This window comes from Grus americana, chromosome 1, assembly GCF_028858705.1.
Source record: "Grus americana isolate bGruAme1 chromosome 1, bGruAme1.mat, whole genome shotgun sequence".
NCBI classification, from domain to species: Eukaryota; Metazoa; Chordata; class Aves; order Gruiformes; family Gruidae; genus Grus; species Grus americana.
The window spans coordinates 196655216-196669441 of NC_072852.1; the positions used below are offsets into that span (position 1 = coordinate 196655216).

The window sequence follows — 14226 nt, forward strand, 5'->3', positions numbered from 1 at the left end:
AGAGGCCCTCTGAACATCAGGAAACGCTTTTTTACTGCAAGGGTGGTTGAGCACTGAATAGATTGCCTGAAGAAGTTGTGGGCTCTCCACCCTTGGAGATACTTAAAACCCTACTGGATGTGCTCTGGGGCATCCTGTGCTAGCTGAGCATGCTTTGAGCACGGGGTGATATCCAGAGGTGTCTTCCAATCTCATCCATGCTGGGACTGTGTACCGGTGAGGGCTGTGGAGAAAAAAGGCAACCTGTCAGCCAGGAAAGCTTGTTGCCAGCATGACATTTCCCTGTTCGCAATGATTTCTCTAAAGCCCGTGGAATCCTACACTTCCTTACCCAGTTTTTGCATCCTTGCAAATATGTACCTCCCTAGTTTTCATATCATTTCAGCTCCTTCCTTTGCACTGCATCCCATACAAACTTGTCCTCAGCACCAGAGTACAATGCTAGTGCTTCAGTCTGGATTTCCAAGGCAGTCTTGTGAGAGATCATGCGCTCATCTTCGCTAACAATGCTGGCCTCAGTGCCATTTCCTTCACTGCCCCTGCAATAACCTTTGGGACATTTTGTGTGGCTTCTTTTACCTGTGATATGTCTGTGTAGTTCTGGTCCATCTACATTTTTATTTAACCTTCCCTAACGCAAAATAAGCTATTTATCAGTAAAAAATTAAAAAAATCTGATATCATCTCTGGCAGGTTTCTGAGAACACCATACTGACATCGAATGTATTTGCTTAGGGATTCTTTTTATCCAGGTGCTGCAAGTGCAGAATGGATGCTTAGTCCCTAGCAAGTAAAAATGTAACAACTGAATGAATAATGTAATAAAATTTAATTTTTTATGCAAAATATAACAGCTGAATTAATAATAAAAATCCCCCAGCATATTCTGGGGGATCCTGGGGGAGATACTCCAGCTTATTCCTTAGAACTGGATCCACTTTCTGCCTGGGGGCTGCGACGCACGGCTGTGGAAGCCAGGGAGATCTGCCTGCCACTCTGCAATGTCCTGTCCTGGTACAAACCAGTGGGCCTTGCTGGGGCGAGCAACTTCAGCCATGGCCAGGCTTAGTTCCGCCCTTTACACCCCAGCAACCAGGAGGCAATGAGGAGGCTGAACCTGGAGTGCCATGCTCTGAGGAAGGTGGCGAGCGGGGCCAGGCTGAGGGCGGAGGCACTGCGTCCCTGGAGGCTCGCGTCAGAAGGCCTTTTTTATCCCCTAGACAAGTCATCTCCAAAACCACTTCAGAATAGCTGTAGCTTGGTTTGAACCTTCCTGCCGATGGTGCTAGTTCCCTGTTCCCCCTGGTGTAAACACAGCCCCGTGCCACAAACCCACTCCCCATCCGGGTGGCAGCTCCCCGGGCTCTGAGAGGTGACTGCAGGAGGTCCTCTGTCAGCAGCAGACCCAGCGCGGGAAACCTCCCTCGGCCCACAGATGTGGCAGGGTATTCCCATGGCACCACACAAAATTTGTTTGGATTTTTTTTTTTTTGAGCTCTTTAGCTTGTTAGCGGCGCTTGCTCTTGCCCTCATCGATACTCAGAGAAATTATGCAGACTGCCAGTGCATGAAAGCAGAAACTATAACTGCTTCGAAAATAAAAATTGAGGTGAGACAGCAAAAAGTCAGCTGCACCAAATTTACCCAAGAAAATATGTTTTTGTAGAAGTGTGAGTGCAGGGCTGAAGAACCAGACTGAGCAGCTGGAGGGCAACCAGCTGCTCGGCTTGGTGGAGGCATCCTCCGACAAAAGGAAGACGCTCCCCGACCCCCAGAGAGGCCCTCTTTTCCCCATCACACACACATTTCCTTCAGACTCAGGTCTTGAGCCCTCGCTTTTGAAGAAGTGGTTTCACTGTGGGCAGTGACGTGCGCCCTTAAGGCAACCACCTGCGTGGCTCGGTTTCACTTGCTGGGGCCAGGGGACTACAGGGCATCACCAGCCATGGCAGAGGGCTGGCCCCGCGGTCGCCCCGCTGGCAGCCCGTTTCAGCTGGCAGGTAGGGTCTTCTCGCGCTGCTCCTCGAACCCTTTCCTCTCCATTTCCCAGTCTCTCACTGCATCGCTTCACATCTTTCTTTCTCCTTTGACTTCTTATCCATTCATTTTCTCCCACATCTTTTATTTTCTGTCCCACCTTTCTTCTCTCTTCTGGGGATGCTGTTCTCCCTCCCGTCACCCTAGTCTCTCCCAACCCAGCCTGGCTTTTGTTCTCACTGCACCTGACTCATGCTCAAGGCAAAAAGGATTTAAATATACTGATTTTTTTGTTTTCTTTTTCCTGATATAAATATGTTTCCTGATGTGAATGCTAGCTTGACCTGATCACTTTAAATAACGTATCTGCAATTTCCTAGGTAAATAATCTGTGAATCATATATGTTGGTAGAGTGAAATATAACGATGCTTCTGTATCTTAGCAGGCTTTGTTATTGTTGTTCAATGATCTAAATAGAAGGCGGCATGATATTAATGTCTAGAAAGTGCCTTTGTTTTGTTGGAGTGAGGAGTTTTGGATTTTAAATCTTGTTTTCCTGTACTGAAAATCACCCCAACATTTAACTGTTAAGAGAAAAGGAAATAACATTTGCTTCCATATCAAATGCCTGAAACTATTTTTCTCTAGCTCTAAAATAAATGGCTTGCTCCTATCAAACATGATCTTGCTGATTCAAAACCCAGAACTGAATCAAAAAGAGAGCGTGTTTTTTCCTGATTGACGCAGTTCTGATGCATGCCTGGGAAAGTTATTTAAAAATCTGCGGTCCATTTTCAGCTCCATATACAGGGATAGTAATATTTACTTCAAAGAACAATTGTTAGATATTATTCATTCATGGTTGAAAGTCTACGTGAGCTATTTGAAGAGAAGGTGGAGTAAAAATGAAAATGAGTATTTTATGATCTACTGCTTTGCATGACTGCTGATACTACTACTAAGCAAACCCTCTCAAAGAGGCATTTCTGTGTTTTTCTTCTTGACTGAGCTTTGCTAGTCTTGCAGGCTGCATAACTCAGTAAATCAAAATGATTAGCATCTGGGATGTGATGGTGCCCAAAAGCCCCTGCAAGGTATAGACTTCAGCGCAGCTACAAAACAGTTCTGCAGAGAGAGCAAAAGGTAGGGGAGCCCCAAGGTGTGATTATCCTCCTCGAGGACTGGTGTTCTTTCTGTTGAGGTATTATTTAGTCAAGGCGAGGTATATAGGGAGGCAGTGTTACTTCTTGTAAGGTCAGCTGATGTAGGGGAAAAAAAAGCAAATGCTTTCAGACATACAAACCAGCTAGGATTTGAAGGATCAGAGGCATAACTGACAGCAGAAATCCTGAGCATCTCTCTCTAGCAGATCACTCTTCTAAAGCAATTTTGATGTAAAAAATGTTAAGTGATTAATGAATTATATGTAATTTCTTAAAAATGCATGTGTTCCCTTTAAGAATCTGTCTATTGTCTAGAGATAAGACCTAGTAATAAGTTGTGTGGACACACAGTATCCATCTGATGAACCAGAATCATCAGAAGCTGCAACACTTAACCAGCAAAGAAAAGCTAAACTAAAATTGCACCTAGAGGAGAATCTCCACAATATCTGTAGCCTTAAGGCACCAGCTCTGTCTTTAAATTATAGACAAAAGTTGCAGGAAAGGAAAAGCATCTTGCCTGTGTTATTTGCTGAAATAAATGTTCCCCAGCAGCAAGGAATGTAATCCCAAGAACTTTAGAAAACAATATATACAATACAATATATATGTAAATACAGCTCTATACATTAAAAGCACTATTCCAGTTCCTCATCTTCTTAACTTTTTCTGGTCATCCTATGCAAGAGCTTGTGGTTTAAGAGAACATTATCCAATGTACAATTAGTCTTGCTGTAGTGGATGATGGGGGGAGGGTGGATAGGGCCCTGGGAACTGAAGCAGTAGTATAGTTTCATGTTTTACAAATTGGAGAATTTTGTAACGAACAGAGACTTTCGATGACCTTTCTCATCAGGGGAAGTTTTCCATTAACAACCACTCTTGCTCCCTTTTATTTTTGTTGCACCCTGTCTTACTAAGAGCTGTTTGTGGGGTTACCTGCAGCTTCAGGGCACCTGAGAGAAATGAAGCTGAGAGATGCTGACTGAGATCTCCCTGTGGCTGGCAAATGAGAGGAAATTTTATATGAGCAAGGACCGCAAACTCAGGCCCTAACAAGCTCTGGATTAGATTGTGGTGTGTCTGATTATACAAAAACTATAGGACAATATGGTTGAAAAAACCCTCACAGAACACACAGGTGTCCATTACATTCCTGTGGCAGGGACCCAGGAAAATACGAGCTGGGCCAGCACACTTCTGCTGTTGAAGGAAAACCCCAGATGTGCTTGGGACCCAGCCGTCTGCCGGATCTGTCCATCTCCCAACAATACACCGGTTTCTCACTGACAAACCAGCTGACAAACATTCCAGAGCAAGTTCAGGCGCTGAGCCCTGCCACTGGCATGAAGGTGAAATCAATGAGCACCGCAGGGGGAATCAAGTTTGATCCTGACTACAGTCTATTTCCTGAAACATGCAAAAACCTGGGTGCAAGCTGGCTGTGAAAGCTGGATAAGGCCAGTACGTGATCTGCTTACTCAGGGAAACTGGGAGCTGAGAAGCTGGTTTGGGTCATTGGGTTGAGTTAAGCATTCTGAAAATCTTCATGGAGATGTTCGCTGCGAAAGGCAGGGATGAAAAAGTCCAGCAAACAGCAGAGGGAATGAAATTGGAAAGTAAAACATTTACAAAGAAAAAATGTGGAAAAGCAGGAGTGGATGACCGATGAAGGCAGAAAGCAATTTCAGGTTTTTTATAGTAACACTAGAAAAGGACAAGGACTGTTTAATCCCAGTGATCAAACACTTAAAAGGAAAATAGAGACCAAAAAATCAGTCCAGAGCCCACAAACAGCGGCATTTCTCAAATGGGCAGGAAGACCTTATTTCCCATATGGCTTAACCCTATTGCTGTTAATAGAAATACATTTAAGAAGGTGCTATAGGACTCTAAACTGAAACATGATGCAAAATGCTTCCTTAAGGAATCTGTAATGCCTCAAACAAAGGTAATACCCTAAAAATTGCTGGTGTGTTTGAAGGATAGACTCTTCTTTCCTCCTCTATATTTAATGAGAAATAAGATGATAGCAAAGCTAGACAGATAGCTCGATAAACATTGCGTGCCTATTTCTCATCCAAAGGAAGGAATGGCTCCCTAATTTTTCTCAGGTGCTTCCTTAAAAACTGCTGAGAACACTGAACAGGGTAAACAGACAGAAAAGCTAGCTTATCACCTGGATATTTAGCTCTGTTACTGTTGTAAAGGTAAGACATTATTTACTCCTTTCTTTGTAGTCTAGGCTAAATTGTGTAGATAAGATTTCTAATGGATTTGAAAAGTATTTTGTTGTTACAACAGGCTCTTTAAGGAACATGCTGGATTTTACATTTGTACAACTGCTTGGGAATTGCAATTGTTTTTTAACCCTAACCTCATAATGATACAAAGAAGAACAACTAGGGTTTGGGGTTTTTTTATTTTACCAAATTTGGTATGAAATACCAACTACCATTTTTATCAAATACCTTGCATTCATTTTTATCTTTTCATATTTTGTAACAAAACCATTCTCTCCCACTCTCCTTTCTGTCCATCCTTCCCCCATACACAGTTCAGGCTGCTTGTGTTCCCTCCTCACCCCCTTTTCCAGGAAATTAAGGACAATATACTAGAGTCAGTTGTGGAAATACTAGGATGAGAAGTAGTATCATTTCATTATCTGCCATCTTCTGTTTTCATTTCTCTTTCGGGCAGATCTTTTTCTCCTTGTTGATGAGGTGCCAGGAATCTCATACCTTTAACTTTAGGTACTTAAATAAAGTAGCCCTTGCTTGGCAAGAAGTTAGTAGTTCCACTGATGACAATAGAAGTGCAAGAGTGTGTCAGATAATGAGACTGCAGTACTTAAACACAGAGCAGTTTAAAAAAAAAAAAAGTTAAAGCAAACTTACTAATGTCATTAGATGAGACACATCAGTTTGCTTTGCTTCAGGGTTGTCTATCCAGCTTTTTAATAGCACAAACGTGCCATCCCCATGAGCAAACATCCTCTAGAGGACAGTCAAGAACAAGGACAGCCCAGTGCCACTTTCTGATTAGTGAGAGACTTCCATGGTGGTATCACACCAGTGCTTCTTTACCCACAGAATTACCCCTTTGTTCGCAGAATTACAGAGGGCTTGAGGTGGGAAGAGACCTCTGGAGGTCATCTGGTCCAAACACATAGCTCAGTCAGGGCCACCTAGAACCCCGGTCCTCCCCAGGACCTTGTCCAGATGGCTTTTGAGGATGGACACCATGACCATTCTGGGCAACCTGTGCCAGTGCTCGGTCACCCACGTGATGAAAAGGTTTGTGCTCATTGCTTCTGATCTTGTCATTGGGCACCATTGAAAAGAGCCTGGTTCCATCCTCTTTGCACCCTCCTTTGAGGTATTTATACACATTTATAAGATCTCCTTGAGCCTTCTCTTCTCCAGGCTGAACTGTCCCACCTTTCTCAGCCTTTCCTCACAGGAGAAATGCTTCAGTCCCTTAGTCATTTTTGTGGCCCTTCATTGGACTCTCTCCATTATGTCCATGTCTCTCTTGTACTAAGGAGCCCAGAACTGGACACAGCACTCCAGGTGTAGCCTCACCAGTGCTGAGCAGAAGGGAAGGACTTGGACCTGCTGGCAATATGCCTAATACAGCTCAGGATACCATTGTTCACCGTACTTAGTGGGCTGGAAAGCTCTGGGTGATGTGGGAGCCAAGAAGAAGCTCCCCTGAGAGGACAGAAGATGTGGGCGAGAAGCAGAAGAAGAACCAGCCACAATGTAGGCTCTTACTCAGAAAGGGAGGTTGCCATGGTAGCTGAGGTTCGCTGCCTTTTTGGCCACTTTTCAGCCACTTCCCAAAAAGAGGTGTCCTCAGCAGTTCCAAAGATGTAAACTGGATCACAAGTGGCTGGAATGGCCCACAGTTTGGGTCAGGGATTTCAGCGAGCTCCCTGTGAGCACCAGTCCAAACAGAGAAGTCACCATGGGATCACAATCCAGGGGACCTGTGGAAGGGCTGTCATTCATTCAGCTAGTCCCATGCAAAGCAGACAAAATGAATAATAACAAGCAAAATAACAGTTCAGCTGTTTGAGCAGTGCCTTTATCTCGGATTCACAGGGAAGGTCGATGGAAAGTTAGTGAAATGAAAGGCAAACAAGGGTTTGAATACAACCCCGCAGTCCTTCCTCGCCCAAGCCCAGGTAAACAAAAAACAGAAGAAGCAGGACAGAGAGATAAAATGGAGCTAAATGTCTTGCTTGCTTCAGCCTTCAGCATTTGCTTCATGCTAAAGAGATTTTTATTATTTTTTTTTCAGATAAAACCATGAGTTACTGACATAGACTGAGAACCCGAAATGGTGATTTCAAAGCAAGTCCATAAATTAAGGAGCAACATGGTGATAGGGCCAGTTCGTATTTAGGAAAGAAGCCTGCAACAGCTAAAGGGGTTGGGCTGATCATAAATGTACACAATCCCCCACTAACAGCAACTCATTCCCAGAGGAACAGCAAGTCTCAGGTGCTCAGGAGGACACATGTATCATAGAATCATAGAATGGTTTGAGTTGGAAGGGACCTCAAAGATCATCTAGTTCCAACCCCCCTGCCATGGGCAGGGACACCCTCCACTAGACCAGCTTGCCCAAAGCCCCATCCAACCTGGCCTTGAACACTTCCAGGGATGGGGCATCCACAGCTTCTCTGGGCAACCTGTTCCAGAGCCTCACCATCCTCACAGTGAAGAATTTCTTCGTTATATCTGATCTAAATCTACCTTCCTTGAGCTTAAGGCCATTACCACTTGTTCTATCACTCCATGCCCTTGTAAACAGTCCCTCCCCATCTTTCCTGTAGGCCCCTTCAGGTACTGGAAGGCCACAATTAGATCTCCCCGGAGCCTTCTCTTCTCCAGGCTGAACAACCCCAACTCTCTCAGCCTGTCCTCATAGGAGAGGTGCTTCAGCCCTCTGATCAGCTTCATGGCCCTCCTCTGGACTCTCTCCAACAGCTCCATGTCTCTCCTGTACTGGGGCCCCCAGAGCTGGATGCAGTACTGCAGGTGGGGTCTCAGGAGAGCAGAGTAGAGGGGTAGGATCACGTCCCTCGACCTGCTGGTCACAATTCTTTTGATGCAGCCCAGGACACGGTTGGCTTTCTGGGCTGCAAGTGCACACTGCCGGCTCATGTTGAGCTTCTTATCAACCAACACCCCCAATATGATTAGAAAGGCTGAAAAATGATAGAAATATATAAATCAGTCAAACTGGATTGTTATTCATCCTGGCTTAAATGAATGCTGAAATCACAACATGAATCACAGATCATGATTTGGATATCAGTCTGCAATAAAGTAAATGGCAAAAGTAGTCAATAAAGTTGGATATGTAATAGTATCATGTGAAAAATATGCCTTCATTTTGTGTCATCATTAACTTATTTTTACTACCTAAGGCACTGAAGCAAACATATCTGAAAGTAATCAGTAAAAAAACAGGTGTAACGCCGCTGACTCCCAGCTACCTGTTTTGTTGGAGAAGGTTTTGTATGGTTCTGTAGCAGAGTGTAAAATACATCCCCAGTGTGATACCTTATTTGAAACCTTCAGCCATCTCAATTATTCTTTGTGAAAATCTCTACGTAACCTATAAGCTGGCTGCAATGAGCCATAGGCAGAGCTGCTGACTGTCCTCCTCTAAGAAGAAAGGTATTAGCACTGAAAGGCGTAATTTTATCCAAAAGATGAAGTTTGCTGAAATCTGTACCAAAAATATGTTAGGACATAACAAAACAGAGGACAAGTTCTTGGAAATGGTGGTCAAGTCATTAGGTATACAAAAAAAAAAAATGTGGAAGAATAAATTTCTTGCAGCTGTTTTCATCTGGGACCTGAAAATGGAGAGTTGAGGAAAAGATGAGGAAAATTGCAAATATAGAAAACTAATTTGTGTGCAGAGTCTTCCCTGTTGCATGTGGTAAACGATGGAGTAGGCAGGTCTTGGCAGCAATGTTCCTGAGGCGGATTGAGCAAACTTCTCTTTTTCTCATGTGCTGAAAGGAGATCTTTTAGATTCAGACATAGATTAAATTTGGAAGGAGTAAGGAAGCAAACTTCTTAGGCAGAGGCAGTGCAGTTTTACTACAGAAGCTGACATAAAGTAAATAAGTTATCAAGTGGCAGAACCCTTTGCTGGCACTTGCACTGGACAAATTAGAAATGGTCATTCGCTGCCACACTAAGTTTGGGTTTAATATCTCTTCAGAAGAAGCACTTTTGAGACCACTATAATAAATAGGGGCACAAACTACTTGAACGTGTTGTGCTGAGTAGGAAGTTTTTACTGTATATCCATGAGTTGTTCTGGTGCAAAAATACTTTTTTTTTTTCTTCCCCCCCCCAAAAAAAAAACCCGAATAGAACTGGGTCAGAATCCTACCTGAGCCATGCAAGGATAGCCATGGGATCTCCCCAGAAAGAGTCGGTATTTTTAAGCTTTCTGTCTTTTAATAGAAAATCAGAAAATATTTGCTAGAGACCCCGTGGAAGAATAAAAGAAACAAAATGCATCATCGATGATTTAATATATGAAAAAAATTACAAGGATTTTTTGTTTCACGTTTCATTTCCTAAGAATAAACAAATCCCGCAGGGCAGCTCCTTCGCAAGCAAACAGGAGCCAAACTGGCCCAGTTAGTTACCAGTCGGGAAAATACCCCTGGCACTTCGAAGGGCCGAATGCGTATTCAGCGCTGCCTCTGTTGTCTAACGCCCGCTCCGCAGGCAGCACCGAGCCGCGGCCGCCCGCGGGCAGGCGGCGGAGCTGCGCGGGGTTCCGCGGGGTTCCGCGGGGCTGCGCGGAGCGGCAGCGCCCCCTGGCGGCCGCCGCCTGCCCGCCCGCCCGCCCGCCCCCGGGGGTCTCCCCCGCCGGTGCGTTGGTGTTGGCAGCTCTCGGTCGCCGCGCACGACAGAAAAGCCCCGGGAAGGAGTAACGTGTAATGGCCAATAGCCTGGACGGGTTCAGGTGGTAAAAGCCGTGGGGGGAGCGGATCCAGGTGGAAAAATAATCCGGGTGGAGGTTGCAGGCAATGGTAACGAGACTGGCAGGTGACAGTAGTATTCCAGAACGCTGTATAGTATCAGTGTTCTTTCTCATTATTATTTTTTTTTCTCACTACACAGAGCCTAATTAAGCATTTTCCAAAACCTCATGGCCTCCCCTACTCCACTCCTCACTGCTTTCCTGCTCGGTGATTCAAGTCTAGAGATTCTTAGTTCCCTTCCACTAAACCCTCCTGAAGAGCTACCACGCTCTATAAGCTTTTTTTTTTCTTCCCCCATCTCAAATCTCAGTCATGCTTGAACATGACTGTAAATAATTAAATCAGTTCATGTGATGTTTGTTGTAATTAACTGGTAAGACCAGATAAATGACTGGTCTTGACCTAGACGTACCCCATCCAGTGTTACAACAACTAGTGACAATTAGCATGAGCTGCAACAGAGGCAGCTTGTCACCCACCTTGCTTGTTAAACCTTGTTCTAACACGGATATTATACTGCAACACGGAGCAACACTTCTGGCCCCATCATCATGTGAGAATGAATTCACAGGTTGCATTTTTTTTTTGGAAGCAGGGAGTTATTTAAGCTGAAAGGGTGAAGGCGCTGATGAAGGAAGGTGTGCTAAAAGATGAGGAAGGAGGAAAGTTAAGTTTGATGGGAGAGAAATAAGATATGGGTTAAAGATAGAAATTCATTTAAAATCAGTACTTTCTACCTATCCTGCCTCCCTCTGATTTTTATCATATTCATATTGAGTAAAATTCTCACTTCAGGATCCACTGCTTGGAGAAAAAGGCAGCAACATGCAAAGGTGTGGGGTTTTTAAGAGTTAATGCATGCATAATAGGCTCATCCACATCACCACTTTTACAGATTTGTTTCTGGCAGCACATGAGTGTAGGAGAATTATAGGAAAAAAGAGGCCTTCTACCTTCCCAGATCAAGAAGAACATTTTGGAAAGTCAATCCAGAGAGTCTCACCCAGAGAAAACAGTCAGAAGCCAAATAAGAAGCAAAACATAGTTTGCTTTATGAAAGTCTCCTGAGCTGTAAAGCAGAGTGGAAGATTGTCCTATGTCTAGAAAAGGCCTTACTGCTATGTAAAATAGCTGAGCTGAACTCAAACACAAGATGCGTCCCTTGGAATGAAGAGAAAGTTTTTCTCTTCATCCTTCATAGTGCTCCAGTTCCTCAGCTCCTCTCTTTCTGATAAACTCAGACTTTCAATGTATTGTGGAGTGGCTTTCCCAGTGTTCAAAGGTTTATTTAGTCATCCCCCATTTGAAAATAAAATTTTGTAAGCAGTTCCGTTAGGTGAGCCATCTGATAGCTAAACTAGCTTAAACGTAGCTTCTTGGTTTGATATCTCTCCAGTAGATTCAGGCCTTTCTTCTCAGCACCATAACGTGTAAACCCACTTTTTGACTTGTACAGGCAGTTCCCCACGTATGTGCCTACACATCTTGATGAAATCCTGACTGTGTGGCAACTAGAGGTTTGTCTGACTTCAGTGAGAACAAGATTTCTCCTACTGCATTTATTTTTGTATAACCTATAAAAAGATAATGCCGATGGAAAGCAGGCATAAACAAACATTGTTCAGAGGCAGCAATTTATTTCCATTCCAGCTTCACTACAGTTTGGCAATACACAATATGATTATGCATCCTACATATTTGATATTCTTACCCAGTGCTTTCAGTCTCTGCAGTTCTTACTTTGGGCTTTCGGGAGGATGACTGACATGCAGACCATAACAGCAGTCCCTGAACAGGCCAGCTAGCAGCTGAAAGATCAGGATGGTGAATCAGAGTGTTATCGCTTTCCCAATATTCCTTTCCTTGATTCTGCTTCTTTTGAAAGGCTCATTCATGCTCTCATTTTCTTTTTTGTCAATGTAATGTATTTCCCTAAGACCTACACACTCCATGTCGTGTGAATACTTCTGAGTAACGCATAACTCATTTTTTCTCACTGTAAGGCAGCTGGAATCATCTCAGGTTTAAAATACCTTTTCTTACCCTAAAAAACCTTCCTGGATTTCAAAGGAATAAAGGCAGAGGACAGCAGTGACAAGCTCTAGCAGTTAACAGGACAAGCAGTCCCATTTTCTCTTATACATAGAATCATGGAATCATTTTGGTTGGAAAAGACCTTTAAGATCATCAAGTCCAGCTGGCACATGTGGGTGTCAGGGTGCTCGCTGCTCCCTCTTCCATCATATACTCCCACATACTGTCCTTTACAGATGTGGTTCCAGTTCATCAGACACCTTGTTTGCATGTCTCGCTCACAGTCTGGTTGCTACATCTGTCTCCTTCTGCCTAACTTTTAGCTGCAAATCTTTTCCCCGTTGGTGTTTAAATACATCTTTCCCTTTCCTCCTGTGACACTAGGCATCCTGCTAACAAGGTAACGTGAGCAAAGCAGAGTAATGCCAGGAATAAATTAGCTTGGCTTGTACAATCAGAAGGCAAAACTCTTTGCAGATCAGAAAGCTGAAGCAAGGAAATGCTCAACAGGCCAGATGACTTGAACTTTTGAGGTCATATTTTTAGGTGGTTTCAGCTGGTGTGTCTTGGAAATCAGTGGATGTAGGTGGGTTTCCATCAGCTAAGCCCCTGGCTGTGAGATTTGAAAAGGGTGAAAGATAAAGTGCCAATAAACAGAGCTGGAGAAAGCTGAGCAGAGAAGGACTTGGTGAAAGGCTAGTGGGAGAGCTGGAAACCTGGATTGCATCGATGGGGAGGAATTCAGCGTGCTTGGTATACGCCTAATGCGTACCTGCCTTTCAGCTGCCCTTTGGCACTCACTGTCTCAAGAAGTGCCAACATTATATCCAATGGAGGGAGATACATGTCTCCACAAAGAAGTCCTGTTCACCTTTCCTAGGGATTACAGATGGACAGGATCTTCCTCAGTCATCTGCAGAAGCAGACCAGTGCCTGTCCGTACTGTGGAAAGGTGGCAACCAAACTGAAGTGTATGTTAGGTGGCTGAATGAGAAGGACTCAGTCTTAATCCACATTTGCCAAGAGGGCTGAGAAGAGCTTGTCTAAGTGTTGCCAGCTTAGAGCTCAGGCAGCTCCAGAAGGCGCAAACGTCAAAGAGGGGATAGCAGCAACTCTTACTCATTTCTTCCTTCTTCCAGTATTGCTCCTTCCATCACCTGCTGGAATAGTCTCATTACTTTCACCCTTCAAGTGCTTCCTGATATATTTACCTTTTTTCCTCTGTTCAACTCTGCACCTTGCTTTATGTCCAACCATCTCAGGAGTTGGGGGCGGGGAGGGGTAGAGGAAAGCAAAAAACCAAGACCTCAAGGCAGAAATCTTCAGGGACTTAATGGAAATCAGACACATTTCACCCTGCCAGTTGCGCAGTCTTACTTCTGTTTTTCTTGTTTATGTGCAATGGTGGTGGGCATGGTTACTATATAGCTCCTTTAAGGCTAAAAGGTGACTTTTCAAGCTGCAGTCCCTGCAGAAAGGCTCATATGAAGCATTCTGGAGAGATGATGCCTTTGAGGCACCAGAAGCTTTCCCACACTCCTCCTTATGCATAAGGAGCAATGACATTTGTTACTCCTGCCAGCGCTGGGAGCTGGCAAGTGAGCTGTCCTGGCTGCATAGGCTCCTGGGGCGCAAGACAGCCAGGGAGGTGTGGAAGAAGAAGACAGCAGAAAGCCATGGGCTTACTCTTCCTTGCCCTCCACTTTCTGCATCTGCTTTCCTCAAAATAGTGGGAATTGCTTCCTCGTTCACTTGCTGGAGGGGTAGGAAGGCAAGGCTGCGAATGGCAGCTCAAGGGAAGAAGCATCGAACCTGGACCTCACTTGTGAGCTGCTGGGGTGCACAAATCCACACCAGGAAGGCTCAGGAGAGTGTCCGTTATGTCAGATCAAATACAGCCTGTCCCGGAGAGAAGGTAAAGGGAAGACTAGATCTTGAGTCCTTGGGTGAGCTGACTGTGGGCTCCAAAGCCAAGCTGAAGGACTTTATTTTGCCATTGCAAGTTGGAGGACTTTATTTTGCCA

General features: G+C 44.4%; 1 protein-coding gene across 3 annotated transcripts in view; it reads left to right on the top strand.

Annotated features, from left to right (window-relative positions):
• Positions 1-1624: 1624 nt before the first annotated feature.
• The window catches only part of FLT3 (fms related receptor tyrosine kinase 3), a 44220-nt gene continuing 31618 nt past the window's right edge, over positions 1625-14226 (top strand). For all 3 annotated transcript variants that reach the window (XR_008575698.1, XM_054813415.1, XM_054814216.1), the window contains exon 1: positions 1625-2000. Coding sequence is in view for 2 of the 3 variants with exons in the window: in XM_054813415.1 (XP_054669390.1) it covers positions 1946-2000 (55 nt within the window). In the remaining variant the exon portion in view is untranslated. The remainder of the gene's footprint in view (positions 2001-14226) is intronic.